This window comes from Aotus nancymaae, unplaced genomic scaffold (genome assembly GCF_030222135.1).
Source record: "Aotus nancymaae isolate 86718 unplaced genomic scaffold, 86718_ANA_hifiasm-v0.15.2.pri h1tg000046l, whole genome shotgun sequence".
Classification (NCBI taxonomy): Eukaryota; Metazoa; Chordata; class Mammalia; order Primates; family Aotidae; genus Aotus; species Aotus nancymaae.
In genome coordinates this window covers 23,306,725-23,327,314 of record NW_026988460.1, presented here as the reverse complement: position 1 = coordinate 23,327,314, position 20,590 = coordinate 23,306,725, and the positions used below count along the sequence as shown (strand labels likewise).

Below are 20,590 nucleotides of genomic sequence, written 5' to 3'. Positions count from 1 at the left end.
TCTTAGCCAGAGATACAAATGGCAGTGTAATCAAGGTAGAAAATGTCCCGAAGGAAGTAAGCAAGAAAGGAAAGAAGAGAGGAAGGACAGAGTGGGGGAAAGGCAAGATTGACCTGGGGCCAGCTTACCTTTCTGGCATTTCATAGATACCTAATGTTTCATGGATAAATGGGTTAATAAATCAATGATGAATGCCTTCTTTATTAGAGTTCTAGTCTCTGGAGTATTACAGGGTTACTGAGAGATTAGTCCAATTCCAGTCTTAGGAGTATAAAAAATGAAAATAAACATCATACTTTGGTACTCTTGAAGTTTCAGGTCATATTTATAATCTGCAACCATCGGATCTGCTCTTGTGAATGGAATGTCCTCATAGTGTGGAGTAGAAATGCTGGAGAAGTCAACAGTAGTGAAGGGCTTGATGTCAAAGGAGTGGGAGTGGTCATCCATTACGGAGAGATCCACGGAGCTGATCCCAAAGTTGGTGGGCCAGAATGGCATCTCTGTGTCAACCATGGTAATTTCTGAAAGGAAAAATAGACTAGCCATGAAGTTAAGTCCTGGAGAACAGAGCAATCTCACAGAGTTTCAGAAAGGGAAATGAAAGAGTCTTTGGCGAAGTAATCTCTTCTAGGCTTTTAAAACAAGAGAAAAGAACATAACTATCTTTTCAGTGCTGTCCAGGCTGTTTTATGATAGGGAGGAAGTCATCCTTTACCCAGGTATCATAGTAGAGAATCCTGAAACAGTGCAGACACATATAGTATATCCATATAAATGTCTTGGTAACAGTTCTGCTCTCATTATCTTCTACAGAAGGTCATCAATTGAGTCTGTTAATGACTGCTGTTATTTATTTAAAAATTTTTCCAGCTTTATTGAAGTATAATAGACATAAATTTTTAAACTTAAGGCACACAGGCCAGGCATGGTGGCCCACCTATAATCCCAGCACTTTAGGAGGCCAAGAAGGGAGTATCACCTGAGGTCAGGAGTTTGAGACCAGGCTGGCCAACATGGCGAAACCTTGTCTTTACTAAAAATAGAAAAATTGGCTGGGTGTGGTGGCACGTGCCTATTATCTCAGCCACTTGGGTGGCTGAGGCAGGAGAATGGCTTGAACCCAGGAGGTGGAGGTTGCAGTGAGCCAAGATCACACCATTGCACTCCAGCCCAGGCAACGGAGCAAGACTCTATCTCAAAAACAAAACAAAACAAAACAAAACAACAAGGTATATAATGTGATGTTTTAATATATGTATTTACTGTAACATGATTACCATCATCAAGCTAATGAACATACTCATCACTTCACACAGTTTCCTTTTTAAGTATGAATATGTGTAGTGAGAACACTTAAGATCTACTGTCTTAGCAAATTTCAAATATACCATACAGCAACACTAACTATAGTCACCATGCTGAAGGTGACCTACACTTGGGTCTCCAGAACTCATCCTGCATAACTGAAACTCTGGCTGACATCTCCCTATGCAATCACTCTCAAGCCCCTGGCAACCACCATTTTACTCTCTGCTTTCATGAGTTTGACATTTTTAGATTCCATGCCTAAGTGAGATCATGTGGTATTTGTCTTTCTGTGTCAAATACCACCCAGTTTACTTCTCTTAGCACGTCCTCCAGGTTCATCTCTGTTGTCACAAATGACAGGATTTCCTTCTTTTATTAAGGTTGAATAATATTCTATTGTGTGTGTGTGTACATATGTATATGTATGTGTATATGTGTATGTGTGTATATATACTATATATACACATACATATTCTGTGTTTTCAAAAATCCATTCATCCATGACACTTCGGTTGATTTCATATCTTGGCTATCGAGAATAATGCTGCAGTAAACATGGGAGAGCAGATAGCTCTTCAACATACTGATTCCATTTCACTTGGATATATACCCAAAAGTGTAGGATTGCTGCATCATATGGTAGTTCTATTTTTAATTTTTTGAGGCAGTCCATTCTGTTTTCCATAATGACTCTATCAATTTACATTCCCGCCAACAGTATACAAAGGTTCCCTCTTATTCACATCCTTGCCAACACTTCTTATCTTTTGTGTTTTTGATAACAGCCATTCTAACGGGTGTGAGATGATATCTCACTGTGGTTTTGATTTGCATTTCCCTGATCATTAGTGATGGTGGGTACCTTTTCATATATCTGTTAGCCACTTGTATGTCTTCTTTCTAGAAATGGATATTCAGGTCCTTCATCATTTTTTAACTGGGTTATGTTTTCTTGCAATCAAGTTCATTGAGTTTCTTATATATTCAAGAATATTAATGCCATATCAGATATATGATTTGCAAATATTTTCCCTATGCTGTAGGCTGTCTTTTTCACTTTGTTAATTATTTCCTTTGCTGTGAAGAAGTTTCTAGTTTGATGCAATCTGTTAATGATTGTTTTTAAAGTGTGCACAGGGGTCCAGCACAATTTTGCTCTCTTGAAAGTAGAAGCCCAAAATAGTCTTCTCTTTAGGATGAAATTTTTGCTATTCTATTTGTATTTATAATACTTTTATGTAACAGGAAAGTTGGCAAGTTAAATTTAGGTAAATCAACTTCTTTTAATTCTTTAATTAAATCTTAAAATAATTTTGTTCTTAAAGTAATACAAAAATAAAAAAGATTTTAAAGGGAAAAATTAATTATTACTTCTGTACTATGAAAAATTGCTCAAATAATTATCTTTTCTGTGGATGTGCCTTTTCTTAAAGAGGAAAAAATTTGCCTCACATTGAAAATAGAAAGGTTAGAGAGATATGTGGAAACATTTGGTCATACCTGAGAGTAACAAAATCAGACTCTAGCCCAGCATTAATTTTAAACCACCCCCAAACAAAAACAAAACAAAACAGAGAAACAAGAAAACACATAAAAGACAAAAGAAAAATACTTATATGGATTCCAAAGCCACAGAATAGTGAGTTTCATGAATCATCTGCCCAAGATCTTGTATACCACATGCATTTTCTTCTAAACATGATTTATTGTCACAGTAAGTGCAACAAAACTCTTTTGGTGCTAAGTACTTCATGTGAACTTGTGAGCCACCGAGTGTGTAGACTGGAAATCTTTCTGCAATAGGTACCTGGACTCTGTTTACCTGAAACCAGTTCATCATTCAAAGTGGTGCCAAAAAAGCAGTCATAAATATTTTAAATGTTAACTCTGTGGTCAAAAACACCAGTGGAGAGCTGTGTGAATTCAGGACCGATAATACTGGAGACAGAGATGAGCTGTTCATCAACTCGAGGGCTCCTCAAATCACAGGCCTATCTTTCTTGTTTGCAGTCATATCCCCACTGGCTAACAAAGGACTTGACTCATAGTAGGTGCTCATTAAATATTTATTAAATACTAAATACATTGATGACTTAATGAGATGGCTGTGAAGTTTTAGCAGAAGGAGCAGGGAAGGAGGGAAGCAAGGTATTGACAGGTATTGACCAAATACTTACCATATGCCTGGTACTGCCTGCCTTTTCTTCTGCATAATCTGAAATATTATTCCCACTTCAAAGATAAGCAAGCTAGGACCAAAGGAGTAAAGTGACTTGCCCAAGCTTCTCTAGCTAGGAAGTAGAAAACTCAAACTCAAGACTGACCCTGAAACCCTCTTCTGTGTATACAGAATTCTCTTGATTCTCTCACTGATGAAAAAGGCTTATGGAGGAGGGGCCACTCTCCTCTGTCTATCTGTGAATGGGCCTCTTGTTTTTCCTTTTTCTTTCCTTTTATTTATTTTTCATTTTTTGGAGCTATTTTATTTTAATGCCTTCACTTTAACATCACTTGCTTTTTCTTAGCAAGCGGATTGCTAAGAAATTCACTCCAAAGGCAAACTTTTATATGAGATTGAAGATATCAGCTGTGACCTTCACAAGATAAAATGCCTTGAAAATATAAAGGAGAGTAGTTCTGTGAATGTGCGTCTGTGGTTTCAAGAGGCCTAATTAGGCACCGTATGGGTTCACGTGTCTATCTACACAAATGAGTATCCAAACAACCTTAAGTTATCTGTGTTTCAGTGTCAACACTGCACACCAAAGAGGGGAATGCGTACTGGTGATAGTTAAAGGTCATTCTAGGTCTCAATGACATCCAGAAAAAAGTCTGTTCTTAAAGACAGGGCACCCATCCAACTGTGTCTTCTGTTTCAAAATTCATCCAAACCTGTCTAACCCAGGTCATTCCATTTTCTTTGTCTGTCTCATTGGCAGGCTTAATTCTCATTTCTGTATCTACTTTTCTTAGTATAACTTATTTTCCTATTAAACTATATTTCCCTTGCTTACATTGTTAATATCCAGGTGGATATTAACACTATGCTACTGCAAAGTTTTCTGCATACAGAATAAAGGCTGATGAAGTAAGTTAAAGATAGTGGATCTGTTCTGTATAAATACTGGGAAATGAAAATAAGGATGCAAAAATATCTGGAGTGTGAGAGAAATTTGTTGCTCATGATTTTATTGGTTTAATTTTTTTTTTGTTTCATTTTTAACATACAACTTCAACGACTCCCTATCAATCAAAGTCATGCTTCTTTCTTTCTTTTCTCTCTACCTCTCTCTCTCTCTTTTAAAGAAACAGCATCTCACTAAGTTGCCCAGGCTGGTCTCAAACTCCTGGGCTTAAGTGATCCTTCTGGCTCAGCCTCCCAGACTGCTGGGAATATAGGCGTGAGCCACTGTGCCCAGCCAAAGCCATGCTACTTAATACAAGAATCATATATCTAGTGGTTATGTATTATATTGTGGAAATTTGGGGGGGAAATTTTAATGCCAAAATAGCCATCTATGTGTTAAAGAATAGAATGAAAAGTTCATGTAATTTTTAAAGATATTATATGAAATTCCTAGAAAACTTTGTACTTGTAGTACATCTCATGGCTAAAAGGATGCTGTTTTTTGTTTTGTTTTTCACAGTAGCCTTTATTTTTGTTAGGGCAGTTTTAGGTTTACATAAAAATTGAGCAGAAAGTACAGAGCTCTCATAATGGTCCTTACCCAGCCTCTTGTTCCCTCTCTACAAAACGTGGTTTTCCCCAATTACTAACACTTTGCACAGTGTAGTATACTTGCTACAACTCATGAACCAATATTGACACATTATTACTAACTAAAGTCCATAGTTTACATTAGGGTTCATTCTTTGGGTTGTATAGTCCTATGGAATTTTTTGTTTTTTTGTTTGTTTTGGTGGAGTCTTGCTTTGTCACCCAGGCTGGAGTGCAGTGATGCAATCTTGGCTCACTGCAACCTTGGCCTCCCAGGTTCACATGATTCTCCTGCCTCAGCCTCCTGAGTAGCTGGGATTACAGGCATGTGCCACCACATCCAGCTAATTTTTGTATTTTTAGTAGAGAAGGGGTTTCACTATGTTGGCCAGGGTGGTCTCGAACTCCTGACCTCAAGCGGTCGGCCAGGGTGGTCTCGAACTCCTGACTCAAGCGATCCACCTGCCTTGGCCTCCCAAAGTACTAGCATTACAGGTGTGAGCCACCACACCTGGCCGAGTTCTATGGGTTTTGACAAAGGGATAATATCATGCATTTATTAGCACATCACATGGAATAGTTTCACTGCCCCAAACATCCTTCATACTCCACCCTTCCTCTGCCCAGGAATGGTATGTTTTTGCTGTCCTCTACTAGTAAGGGCATACTGGTGGAAAAGCAGGAGAAACACTGGGCTTTTAGTCTGGCATTCAAGGCCCTCCATGTCTCAGCCCTAACTTATTTTTTCAGTCTTATTTCCACTGGTTATCACAGATCTCGCTCCCATTCTTGGCATATCTGGTGGCTGGGCATATCATACTATCTGCCCAGGTTAAACATGCCATGCCTCTTTTAGTCATGCAGGCTACCGAGGCTACTGTATCTTCTACCTATCCCTCACCTCTTCATGCCACAAGCCTGCTTGTCTTTCAAAACCCAGTTCAAATGCTACTTTCTCCATGAAACCATCTATGAATCCTCAAACTTAAAAACACTCCATTCTCTGTGTTCCCACAGCACTTTGTACCTCCTCCTTCAACTTGGATATAATTATTTGGATAAATATCTCACCATTAGATTTCCAGTCTGGAGCAAAAGGACAGCATCTTATTATTCTATTTTCCCATGTGCATATTCTATGCACAGTTGTTTTTTATCAAATTCTTGCCAACTGATGATCATATTTTATGCAGAAGAGTAAATTTTCACATTGCTACTAAAGATGGAAAAACAATGATACTTTCTCAACAGTTTAGTTTTGCTAATATTTAAGTTCCCTCCAAAAGATGTTAATCTTCAATATTATCAATAAAATACAATTTAGGCCAGAACCTTTCCCCCTCAACAATGTATACTCAGTTTTTTCTCTTTTGCTGATTATAAGAGGAAGGTTAGGGTTCTAGATGGTTTTCTTTTTTTTTTTTTTTTTAGTGGAAAGGACAAAGTAAGAAAGAAAAACAGCTTGTTTCTTCATCTCTATGAAAACATTGCCCAAACACACTTTCCCCCTTCCCCCTGCCCTTCTCCCTTCCCTTTTTCTCTGGGACACCTTGACCTAAAGAACATTATTCCATGGACCACAGTTACTGGGAGGCACAGTGGTTCCCTAGACATTTTACTTTATTTTGACTTAGAGATGGGTCCAGAAAGCCTGCTTCTAATTTTGTCTCTAGAAAACATAAGCTACTGTTTCTGCCAAGCTGTAAGTTGAGGAGGTGTTTTTTGTTACTCCATGCAATTACCCATGAAAGAACAAATGAACAAAATATTTGCATGAACAACAGCCCTTCTCAGTAACAAGAACGTGTCTTAACTCCCCAGCTGGTGACACTGAGTTGTGTTGCATCAGAGGTATAGCCATCAATTTCACAACCTTCAGAGTGTTTCAAGCAGGCAAAAGTCTTTAGGCAGAACTTGTGAGCAAGGACATGGATGTGTGCCATTATCTTAGACCTTCAAACTTGGTTTTAAATGCTATTTTAGTCAATGAGCAGACTTTTCAGAATACTCAAAGGATGAAGTATTTCAACAAAAATACAGCCGATTTTGTGCAAAAATAAAGTAACTTCTTTAATCCGATAGGCATCATTATTTGGGAGTATGAAAGTGGGTTGGAAAAGATGCTAAATTATAAAATTGAACACCTGAATTATACGCTTTACCTTTGGGGTTTTATGTTGTCCCTTATGAAGAGAAAAGAAAAACTATAATTAGAATAGCTGGTAAAATGTTACATCTCCTTCATATTTACTTAGCTAATATTAATAGGACACTAAATCTGTGCAAAGTACTGCACCAAATACTGTGCCTGGATTGTGCCATTTAATCCTCACAACCAGCCCAAGGAAGTAGGTGCACTTATAATTTACCTTGAAGATGGGAAAACTGAGGCATGGACCTGGAAGTAAGTGACTTGCCTAAAAGTACACAGTTACTAAGCAGTAGAATTGCCATTGAATCCAGATGGTCTGAAGCTCCACAGCCCACACTAATGACTTTATACTGAATACTGGTTAGAAAAACATTATCTCTTCCTGATCTTCCAGTTCTATATTCAACAATTCTTTAACAGTTCCAACAAACCTTCACTGAACACCTATGATGTGACACGTAGGCGGGGGGCAGGGGATGTACTTTGAAGAATAACTCTCAAATAAAAGCTTTATTAAATAAATGTGTTCAGCTAGGCAACAAGAGTATGTACCTAAAAAGTCTTTCATAGGTCCTTTGTAGCTTTGTTGGAAATGACCTTAAAAGACACTTAACCACTGATTTTTCAATCCCTTCTCATTTGTTTCAGGTTAATATCATGGTACTCATAACTGTGGTTCCCACTGGTTCATCCAGCCCCTCCTTACTGATTCGTGCAGATCAAGATCACTCTGCAGTGTAAACTGACCTGGGAATTTACTAATTCCTCTCCCACCATGACAGCTGACATCCAGGGACAAGAATCATCCTGAAACACTACAGCAGAAAAGGCCGCTTTGAGATCATCTAAGTTCTCATTTGACAGGTAAAGAAAATGAGGCAAAGTGACCAGTTCAGGGTTTCCTGGTGAGCTAGAGGCTAACTGGATGGGAGCCCAGCTTGGCTCCTCTGAGCCTGGCATTCTCAGTGCTGCGTTATCAAGCTGTTACTATATGTAAATATGCTGAAAATAGGACTTTTAATCTTTGCCACTTTTCATAGATCTAGATTTATTTTTTGGGACTCTTTAGTTATTGTATATGAATGGCATTAAATTTATCAGAGAAAAAGTCTCATGTAAGGAACCATTTCCTGGATGGCAAATTATCACAGAATAAAATGCAGAAGAACTAAATCTGTAACAGAATTTGTTTCTAACAAAAGTCATGAACTCTAATAAAAAGGTTTAGGAAATAGTCTTGAATAGTCTAATAAAGTAAGCATTATTTTGGTTCATTTTTACAAAGTTAGTACAGATAAACAAATTTTATTTGTTCATTTGCTTTGTGTAGGTTGCTGTTCTGAACATTAATGGTGAAGAAGGATGGGCACAGTCCCCTGTCAGATGTATGAGGTTCAAATCCAGCCCTACTGCTGGCAGTTCTGTGATCTCTTCATACCTAATCTCCATCTGTAGAATATTAATATTGCCTCCCTCCTAGAGTTGTTGTGAGAATTAAATTAGATCATATATGTAGAGCACTACCATAGGGCTGGATACTTAATAAGTTATCAATAAATATAATTAATATTAATAGTATAATGGTAATCTGTGTACACATTAGTCATCAGGGTACTACAGTCATATAAAAGGTGGGCTAAAAGCCTCCAACACTACCACTAGCGGACAGGAAGAGGAAGAAACACCAGTAAAGCTCTATTGTTTAAACAGGACTACGCCTAAAACAGATGTCCTGTTTTAAAGGCCTCTGGAAAAGGAGAGTCCACAGCTCCTCTTGGTTACTCATTCCAATGCTTAATTGCTCTTTAGCAGCCAGGAAAGTCTATGTCTTATCTGGCATTTCCCCAACTGTGTTATACATATGTTAATAATGTTCCTTTAAAAATAATTAAAAACAACAAAAAAATCTGGTGATAAAGTAAATTTAGGCAATGCTAGGTTAAGTGAGGTTAAATAGGTTTACTGCGAGAATTCTTAAACTAATAGGCTAATGTTCACGAGAATATAGAAAAGGAGAGAAAAAAGCACAGTGTGCAATATTTACGGAGTTTAATATTTGATGGAATATAGTTTGAGAAATGATGATCTCACCTAGGTTGAAGTTTGCAACTATCTCTTTTTCCCATTTTTAAAACATATAGTTATCATCCTCTGCACACTTGCCTTTTATCACATGTACTTGAAACGTATTCCTAAATTGTTCCTCGGTTTGTCTTTAACTTTAGAATGACTAAGACCAAGGATTTATGTTGGTAAAAACAATAACAAAACCCAAGAGAGAAAGAGTTTCTTAAACCACACAGAAAGGAACACTGTGAAGATTAATGCCCCTTCTATAGAGATGATCCTAAATACCTCCTGACAGGAAAAAAAAAAGTACCATAGAAAGGATTAGGAATCAGAATGACACTGAACTTCTCAACAGTAACACTGGAAGCTAGAAAATCAATAGAACAATGTTGCCAACATTCAGAAAAAAAATATTTCCAACTTAGAATTTTAGACTCAGTTAAATCATCCATCAAGTATGGATGATTTAGACTCAGTTAAATGTCTTTACTGCCTTAGAATTTTAGACTCAGTTAAATCATCCATACTTGATGATTTAACTTGATGATTTAACTGAGTCTAAAATTCTAAGGCAGTAAAGACATTTAACTGAGTCTAAAATTCCTGAGAATAAAGATATTTTCAGAAAGATAAGGTGACCAGAACATTTACCTCCTATGTACTCTTCCCAGAGTTCTCCACCAGAACCAAGGAAGGCAAAATATGGGACCAGGAAACAAAGGATCTGAACACGGGAGAGAGGTGGAAGGAGGTCCCAGGCTACAGATGCAGAGCAGCCTATAGAAGACACAGGAAGAAGAAGGCCAGGTGGGATCACCTGAGAAACCAGAATGCCTGATATGTTTGACCACTTTGAGAGGAGTTTTTATCACTCTATCCCACTTTGAGAGGAGTTTTTATCACTCTATCAGAGAGTTTGAGGATGAATTAGTGATGAGTACATACCAAGAAACGACAACAAAATGAGCAATGACTAAGTGAAAAAAAAAAAAAACTCCAGAAAAGTACATAGCTAAGCAGGACAGGAAACAGAATCATAGCATGCTGCTTGGCTCAACCTTAAGTAGCACTTTCAGTTATTACAGTGTAAGCACAGACAACTGATTTAACTCCAAATTACAAATAACTGCATTGTGAAGATGGAGGGGAGGGAGAAGTGTGTGTTTTGGAAAAGGGAGAATGGTAGTAAAAGGACTAAATTATTATCTTACACAGTAAGAAGTCAATGGATAAGAATATAATTTAAAAAGTAATAGTATTAGTATGTTATTATGATTATTATTTTATTTTGAGACAAGGTCTCTCTCTGTTGCCCAGGCTGGAGTGCTGTAATATGCGATCACAGCTCATTGCAGACCCAAACTCCTGGGCTCAAGCGATCCTCCGACTTCAGCCTCCTGAGCAGCTGGGCTCACAAGCCTGTACCACCACCGGTGGCCAATTTTTATATTTTCTGTACACACGATGTTTCACCATGTTGCCCAGGCTGATCACATACTCCTGGGCTCAAATGACCTGCCCACCTTGGCTAACCAAAGTGCTGGGATTACAGGCATGAGCTACCATGCCTGGCCAATAGTGTAAGCATGTTATTCTAGAGATAGGAAGGTAAATGCCAGAAGAAATATGTGAAAGAGCTAAAATCATTGCCTATGAGGAGTGAGATTTAGCTGTGGGACTGAGGATCTCTTCTTCACTGAAAGCTGTATACAATCTGGCTTTTAAAGCTATGTATAAGTGTTATTTAGATAAAGGTAAAAATTAAGCTAAAATTAAATATCTTTTAATTGTAATATCTTTCCATGATTTCTCCTAACAGAGGGAGTAAGTCCATTCCTTGCATGTGTTACCATCTCTTAAAAGGAAGTATTATGCAATCATCTGTAAAATTGGAGAAAATTTTAATGTAGTTTTAAGTAAAATGAAAGAAAAATCAGAAAACAGTTTTGATACTTGAGCAACAAATGGTTCTCCTTTTGACTCAAGCATTTAAAAAATAAATCCTACTAACTCACTTCTTTTCCTTCACGTAGTATCCTGAGTTTTGTTTAGTAAAGGAGGAAAAGATTCTGGAACCCATCAGCAGAAATACAATTTAGTAACAATAGCTAACAATTGTTAAGCACCTACTGAAATTGTCCTATGTTGTAATATACAATTATTATTACCACCTAACAGATTAAAAATATTAGACATAAAAAGTTTAAGTGACTTGCCCAATGTTAAATAGGCATTGGGGCTAGAGTTTACATTCTGTCATGATTTCTGTGAATACAGAATCTTTTATTTTGGGCACCGTGAATTAAGAAAACAGAGGCCGGGCGTGGTGGCTCACGCTTGTAATCTCAGTACTTTGGGAGGCTGAGGCGGGAGGATCACCAGAGGTCAGGAGTTTGAGATCAGCCTGGCCTACATGATGAAACCCTGTCTCTACTAAAAATACAAAAATTAGCCAGGCGTGGTGGCACACGCCTGTAGTCCCAGCTACTTGAGAGACTGAGGCAGGAGAATGAATCGCTTGAACCTGGGAGACAGAGGTGGCAGTGAGCCAAGATCATGCCAGTGCACTCCAGCCTGGGTGACAAAGCAAGACACCATCTCAAAAAAAAAAAAAAAAGAAAGAAAGAAAATGATTAGAAATGAATTCTTTGGTGCATCATTTGCTTCTTCAATATAAACAAATGTATTTTCATTTTGTTGTCTACTTAGACTATATTAAAAACCAAATTCGATGTTTCTGTGGTTTGATTTCCCATTGATAGCTTTGAGATTGAAACATTCTAATATGTATATTTACATGCAAATTTCTTTATAATAAGCCAGAAGGTCTCACAGAAAATTTTCAAATTCAGATCAACAAAGGGTATTAGAAAGACCATGCCTTTTATTATTGTATTTTATTTAAATTATTATTTTTTGAGGCAGGATTTCGCTCTGTAACCCAGGCTGGAGTGCAGTGGCACAATTATGGCACACTGAAGCCTTGACCCCCTGCACTTAAGTGATTCTCCTACTTCAGCCTCCCAAGTAGCTGAGACCACAGGGCATGCACCACCACATTCATCTAATTTTTTGATTTTTTTTTTTTTTTTGTCAAGACAAGGTCTCACTATGTTGCCCAGGCTGGTCTCAAACTCCTGGGCTCAAGCAATCCTCCCTCCTCAGCCTCCCAAAGTCTTGGGATTACAGGCATGTGCCACTATGCTGGGCCCATGTTCATTTTAAAAAGCACATTTTCTTTTGCATGAGCCACATCTTGTCTAGAAAGTTTGCTTATGCTAGTCCTGAGGTATCAGGACACAGAAAAGATGACAGGATTATGCCCTCACGCATAGAACCATTTCTTCTGCTTCCTCAGCAAAAATTCGTTATGGTCACACTAGCTCAAGCTTTGTTCCTCTGCTAAAAGTACCTTCATGCATTTCTAAAGGGAGATGTTAATTAGATGATAATCTAATTAGGACTAAGAATATATCTGTAAAAGGCACATCTGATAAAGCAGTGGTTCCCAACCTCCAGGTCCAGACCAGTACCAGTCCATGGCATGGGAGGAATCAGGGTCCACAGCAGGTAAGCTGCTGCTGAGCCTGAGCTCTACCTCCTTTCAGATCAGCGGCGGCAGATTCTCATAGGAGCACAAACCCTACTGTGAACCATGTACTCAAGGGATCTAGGTTGCACCCTCCGTATGAGAATCTAATACCTGATGATCTGAGGTGGACCAGTTTCATCCCAAAACCATCTCTGCCCCACCCGAGTCCATGGAAAAATGGTCTTTGATGAAATTGGTCCCTGGTGCCAAAAAGGTTGGAGACTGTTGTAATAAAGGACTATTATCTGAACTATACAAAGAACACTTAAAACTCAATAAAGAAAGTGAAAACCCAATTTAAAAAATGAGCAAAAGATCTGACGAGACACTTCATCCAAGAAGATATACAGATGGCATATGAACGTGTGAAAAAATCTTAAACATCATATGCCATTAGAGTATTGCAAATTAAAACAATGAGATACCACTACAAATAGAATGGCCAAAATCTAAAACACTACCACCACCAAATACTGCTGAGGATGTGGAGAAATACAAACTCTCATTCATTGCTGGTGAATGGCACAGCCACTTTGGAAAACAGTGTGACCATTTCTTATAAAACTAAACATATTCTTACCATATGATCCAGTAATCACACTCCTTGGTATTTTCGCAAATTAACTGAAAACTTAAGTCCACACAAAACCCACACAGAGGTGTTTATAGCATTTCTATTCATAATTGCCCAAACTTGGAAATAACCAAGACACACTTCAGTAGGTGAATGGATAAACTGTAGCTCATCCAAACAATGAAATATTATTCAGTGCTGAAAAGAAATGAGCTATCAAGCCATGGAAAGACATGGAGGAACCTTAAGTGCATATTGGTAAGTAAAAGAAGTCAATCTGAAAAGTCTACATATTGTATGGTTCCAACTATATGACATTCTGGGAAGGGCAAAACTATCAAGATGGGAAAAAGATAAGTGGTAGTCAGGAGTTAGGGGGAGAAAGAGATGAACAGTTGGATCCCAGAGGATTTTTAGGGCATAGAAAATGTACTGTGTGACGACTCTACAATGGTGGATATGTGTACTTATACATTTGTCCAAACCCAGAGAATGTACTGCACCAAGTGTGAATCCTAACATAAACTATGGACTTTGGGTGATAATGATGTGTCAATGGGGTTTATTGATTGTAACAAGTGTACCACTTGGGTGCAGGATGTTGATACTGGGGAAGACAGTGCATGGTGGGGAACAGGAAGTATATGGCAACTCTTTGTACTTTCTGACCAATTTTGCTCTGAACATAAAACTACCCTAAAAAATAAAGTCATTAATTAAAACACAAAAAAGAAGAAGAATGGTGTTTAGGTCAGAAAAAAGAAGCTGGAATGTTTTCCCTGGCTAGCTCCTCCTCCACATTTTGGTTTTGGCTTCACAGTGATAGGGGAATGAAAATGGGGGAGAGGAGAGGAAAAGGAAAAATGCAAGGAATGATCGGAACAGTGTGTAACGACTCAGAAAGGAGGGCGCCACTGCAGATCTGCCAGAGCACCATTTCCCTGCCGTGCCCACCCTCAAATATTATAAAGGACTTCCTGCAACTGGGAAAAGACAGAGTCAGGGTTTTAAATCATACTTTACTACTGAAGGTCTTCTAGTAGCTTGGAATTACCATAGGGGGAAAGCCACTTTCTTACTCAGAGTTGTTTAGTCTGGCAAAACCATGTAATAATAATCTATGCTCTTTTGAAATTATGTTTTAAATACACTGTGCCAAGCACTCTTAATGAGAAGACAAGGGTCTTAAGCTAAACAGACACTGAGAACAAAAGTGTCAAAACAGATACAGCCAGATCACTAGTGGTTATGAGCCGATTTGAAGATTTTCATCAGTTATACTATATAGTATCTTAAAATGTATTACAATGCAATATTAAAGTATACATAGTAGGCACTTTTCATACTTTCAATCTTTCTTCTCAGCACTATAAAAAATATTCTAGGCTGGGTACAGTGGCTCATTCCTATAATCTCAGCACTTTGGAAGGCCAAGGTGGGAGGATCACTTGAGCCTAAGAGTTCAAGAGCAGCTTAGACAACATAGTGAGATCCTGTCTCTACAAATTTTTTTTTTTTAAATTAGCTGGGTATGGTGATGTGCTGAGGTCCCAGCTACTCAAAGAGGCTGAGGTGGGAGGATCACTTGAGCCCAGGAGGTTGAGGCTGCAGTGAGCCATGGCCCAGCTTGGTGACAAAGTGAGACCCTGTCTCAAAAACAACCACGACCACAACAAACTACATGAAAACATTAGATATAATTCAACATTCACTCATAATTTTTTTAAAAATAAAAAGCCTCTTAGCTAGGAAGGAGAGGGAACTTCATTAGTCTGCTAAAGAATATCTATAAAAACCAAACAAATAAACAAACATCCTAGAACGGCCATCATACCTGATGGGGAAATATTAAAGCTTTCCTCCTGAGATCACCAACAAGGTAATGATACTGTCATTATTTCTACTTACCACTGTACTGGAGATGCATCCAGTGCAACAAAGGAAAAAGACACAGAAGAATTGGAAAAGAAAAAATAAAACTAAAACTAACATTACTTACAGATGACATGACTGTGTTTTTTGTTTTTGTTGTTCGTTTTTGTTTCTTTTTCTTTTCTTTCTGAGACGAAGTCTTACTCTGTTGCCCAGGCTGGAGTGAAGTGACATTATCTTAGCTCACTGAAGCGGCCGCCTGTCAGGTTTGAGCAATTCTCCTGTCTCAGCCTCCCAAGTAGCTAGGATTACAGATGCATGCCACCACACCTGGCTAATTTTTTTGTATTTTTAGTAGAGACAGGGTTTCACTATGTTGGCCAGTCTGGTCTCGAACTCCTGAACTCAAGTGATTCACCTACTTTGGCCTCCCAAAGTTCTGGGATTATAGGCATGAGCCACTGCGCCAGGCACACTGTGTTTTTAAAAATCCACAAAAAACCCATTATAGTTAGTAAAATAATTTAGCAAAGTTGCTGGGTACAAGGCCAATATTCAAAAACCAATTATATTTCTATAAGACAGCAACAAGTAGAAAATGAAATTTAAAAATTATTTTTGCAACAGCATCAAAACAATCAAATACCTAAGGAACAAAAATCTAACAAAATATGTGTAAGATCTCTACAATGAAAACCCAAAAATACTATTGAAAAAATTTTTTAAAAGTAAGTGAAAAGATAGTCCATGTTCATGGACTCAATTTTGTAAAGCTTTCAATTATCTCCCAATTTATTTATAGATACAGAACAATTCCAGTCAAAATCCCAGCACTTTTGTGTGGTAATTGATGATATGTTGAGTCTAAAATTTATATGGAAATTCAAAAGGCCAAATGGCAAGGCAATCTTAAAGGAGAAGAGAAACACTGGAGGATTTATACTACCAGATATCAAACTATTTATAAAGTTACAGTACTTAAGATAATCTTAATTGGTACAAAAATAGAAACATAGACCAATACAATAGAAGAGTAAGTCCAGAATAAATTCCAAACCTATATGGTCACCTGGTTTATGATAAAAATGTCACTGCTGGGTAGTGGGGAAATGATGATCTTTTCAATAAATGAAGTAGGTCAACTGGATATCCACAGGGAAAGAGATAAAACCTTACCTTACAACAAAAGCAAAAATCAATTCTGTGTGGATTACAGATCTAAATGTGAAATATAAAACCAGAAAACTTTTAAAATAAAAACTAACCCAGTTTATCAACCTTGGAGTAGGCAAAGCTTTCTTCAAAAGGATATAAAAAGCACTTACTTACATTTTTCTTAAAAGAAAAATCTAGTATATCAGACTATATTAAATTGGAAACGTCTGTTTATTAAGCAAGTGAAAAAGTACACAGAGTAAGAGAAGATATTTACGATACATGTATCTGACAAGTTATGCTTTAGAATGTTTACCTAAAATACTCAATATAAAAATGGGTGAAAGACTTGAACAGGTACTTCACAAGAAAGGATAGCCAAATCACAACAAATACTTATTAAAGTACTCAATTTTTTAGACATCAGAAAAGAGGAAATTAAAATTACAATATGATACCAACACACCCACCAGAATGGCTAATGTGAAAAAGACAAAGAATGCCAAGTACCAGTGATGGTATGGAAGAACTAGAACACTCATGCACTTCTGGTAAAAGTATAGATTTCTAGAGCCCTGTTCTGAACTGCTGGCAACATCTCCCGAAGCTCAACATACTCTATTTTTGGCTGAAGCATATAGCTACCAGAAATGCATACGCTTGTTCACTAAAAGACCTATAGAACAATGTTCATAGCAGTACTATCTGCAATACTGAAAACCATCTGAATGCCCATCAACAGTAGGATAAATACTTTGTGATATATTTCTTCAATGAGACACTATACAGTAATGTGAATGAAGTACAATTACATTCAATAGTGTGATTAATCTCACAAATAAATGCTAAGCAAAAGAATCCAGACACAAAAGAGCAAACAATGTATACTTCTATTTACATAAAATTTAAAACTGGGCAAAACTTATCAACAAGTTAGAAATTAGAGTAGTCAGAGGGCTTCTGGGATGCTGGTATTGTTTTGTTTTTTTGTCTGGGTGCTAATTTCCCAAGTATTTTCACCTGTGAAAATGATTTGTGCATTTTTCTCTATGTATATTATACTTCAATAAAAGGGTTAATTAAGAGACAATGTTCCATATGGGTCCTAGGAGTGGGAGATGACAGAAGGAAACATGCAGACAAACCAAATAAGCCAACAAAAACTCTTCCAGTTGTGTTAAAAGGATTGACATAGAATTTTAGGATATTCACTTAAAAATTATTCCATTCAAAACTTATAAAACAGTATTAAGACCGACCATGACGGCTCATATCTGTAATCCCAGCACTTTGGGAAGCCAAGATGGGAGGATCACTTGAGGCCAAGAGTTTGAAACCATTCTGGGCAACATAGCCAGACCTTGTCTCTACAAAAAGTAACAAAAAGAACAACAAAGAAAGAGAGAAACAACTGTATTAAAATCATTCTTTTTAAAAAAACAATAAAAATAATTTAATAAACTATCTGTTTTTGTAACCTGTTTCCTTGCACAATGAAGGCTAAATACATATTCAACCAAGGACTTCAAATCAGTGTAAATGGTGGAAGTAAAAATTCAAAGGCTGTACATTTTATCTAAAAGAGTAAAGTAGGCCGGGCACAGTGGCTCACACCTGTAATCCCAGCACTTTGAAAAGCTGAGGCAGGCGGATCACTTGAGATCAGCCTTGCCAACATGGTGAAACCCTGTCTCTACTATACATACAAAAATTAGTCAGGCATGGTGGTAGATGCCTGTAATCCCAGCTACTCGGGAGACTGAGATGGGAGGATTGCTTAAACCCAGGAGGCGGAGGTTGCAGTGAGCTGAGATGGTGCCATTGCACTCAAGCCTGTGTGACAAGTGAGACTCTGTCCCCAAAAAATAAAGTAAAATAAAATAAAAGAGTAAGTTGTAAAAGTTTTATTTTTGCTTTACAACTATTTGGCTTGCATGTAAGGTCTATTCTGCTTTACAAGGATATTGTATTTTTAATCAATGCAACAATTTTTTTTTCCAAATTCAAATGCCTACATCAAGAGTCTTGTATTTGGGAAGTTACTATGTTTGGATCAGCTGAGTTGTCTTTTGAGGCATTCCATTTAAATTAAATAAATTTATTGGGTTAAATCCATTCAAGCTACCAACTTTTTAAAATTACATTTTCTTTGTATCAACAATCTATTTTATAAACTTGCTTCTTGAAAGTCACCATCATATTTTACTAGAGTGTTTCTCTTTCCCAAAATTTCTGATTTTAGTTTTCTTTGGCATTTTTCTTTCTCTATATCTTCAGCTCAGTGAATGTTCAACCAGTAATCTAAAATCTCAAATCAAGGTAACTAATCACCTAATACTACGGGCAAGGTGTTTTTCAGGCCTCACAAAAACACATAATATTGTAGTTCTTGAGAGGCTTACAAAGGTGAGAGATATTTAGTAGTAGAAGGAAGTACAGAGACAAGACTTGTGATAGAGACAGTAAGTACTTTAGAAATGTGAAAAAGAACGACACTAACATGTTCTAAAATAATCAGAGATAGCTTTCTGGTAGAGATGAGTTTGGAATTATGCATAGCCATTGGGATTAAGATCTGGATGGTCATTCGTATTGAAATCCCAAGAAAAAGATACATGTCCCCGTCATCAATGTGCCCTTCATATTACACGATACTGCTTAAGAAATATGCTAAGTGTATATAGTAGCAAAGGTGATTAGATTTTGTATATGGCATATAACTGAAAATTGAATTGGTTTCTCCTGAGTTAACTGTTTACATATCTTGGGTAACTGTGGCTAGAAATGTGGTTGTATCAACAGCAAGGAGATCTCTTTGTAAATGCGAAGATTTCTATGTAAATCTGGCCATCCCATATCAAACTCAATTTGGTTCTTATTGGCATCATATTTTAATTCACCAAGCAAACTTGCCCAATCTATCTAATAGGTCTATAATTTTATTTACAAAAACTAAAGGCAGGGCTTTAGGTAAAGTGTTGACAATAGTAAGATAATATCTAGCAATCTTACATCAAGCATACTTAATTGCTAATGCAAGCAAAATAGTAAGAATAATGAGAATATTTTACTTTTTCCTAAAGATCTGACTTAAAAGACATAAGGGGAGACATAATGTTCACATTGTCTGGAACGTGTGGAAAATATTAAAACCCCTGTTTTGTTACTTAGTTTTACCACGGGCTCTTTGCCGAAACAAGTAATTGAACCTTGGTTTCTTTCTTCTGGAACTATGATTAATAATATGGATTTATCAGATAATACCTAAGTATTCTGAAAAAATGCTAAGGAAAAAAGTTTGAGAGAGTAAACAATAAGTCCAACTTAATTAACCACATTAACCACAGTAATAGAAAACTTTAGATAGCATGGATAATGAAAATCTGTATTAACTTCCATTTTAAAGATGAGAAGATGACAGGACTGACATGTCTGGCACCTATTACACATCAGGCAATTAATACATTAAGTGCTTTATATGTTAGATATCAGCTAATTAAATAAGCTACTCTTTTTTAAACATTGCTAGCAAATAAGTGTTTTTGGAGGTTCAAATGAATGAATAATAGAAGTATCAAAAGGTAGGCAGATTTGCAGAAGAAGCCAGGGATTTGGGTAACTCACAAACAAATGCTGTTAAAATTAATATTCAAATGATATTTAATGAATGCTATTCAAACTAATGGAGGGACATGGTACAAATAACTCTAACAGATAATTCAAAACATATTTGTGCTTGATTTGTAGCATACCCAGTACTTGGTTTGTTTATATTAGCATTGGTTTTAGAAAAATATTTAACATACACTAAAATTTTGTTTTTATTTGCTAAATATATTCCAGTATCTGACCTTAGGAGGAGATCAGCTTGGTACTAATAAGTCAACAAGAACTTATTATACTTACTATGTGTTTGGCATTTGTGGAATACAAAATAAAACATGGATCTTCTCTTCAGTGACTATATAATTTGGCTTAGGGAATACATAAAACAGGCAACAGTACCAGACAGTTCTAACTCAGGGCTAAATTGTGTGATAGAAGCCATAAATGTTAGAGGATTCTATTCTTTCATTTAGCAAGTATTAATGAGCACTATTATTCAGGTATTTGGAATATATCAGTGAGTGGGCAAACTAGACAAAG

General features: G+C 37.0%; 1 protein-coding gene across 6 annotated transcripts in view; it reads right to left on the bottom strand.

Annotated features, from left to right (window-relative positions):
* The window catches only part of PPARG (peroxisome proliferator activated receptor gamma), a 196,232-nt gene that overhangs the window by 53,411 nt on the left and 122,231 nt on the right, over positions 1 to 20,590 (bottom strand). For 3 of the 6 annotated variants that reach the window (XM_021675645.2, XM_021675636.2, XM_012472199.2), the window contains one exon: positions 297 to 524. In XM_021675645.2, coding sequence (XP_021531320.1) covers positions 297 to 516 — 220 coding nt within the window. In that variant the 5' untranslated portion in view covers positions 517 to 524. Of the gene's footprint in view, positions 1 to 296; positions 525 to 15,416; positions 16,061 to 17,703; positions 17,812 to 20,590 lie in introns of those variants that run through there. The other 3 variants (XM_064362035.1, XM_064362036.1, XM_012472208.3) reach the window with 2 other exon arrangements.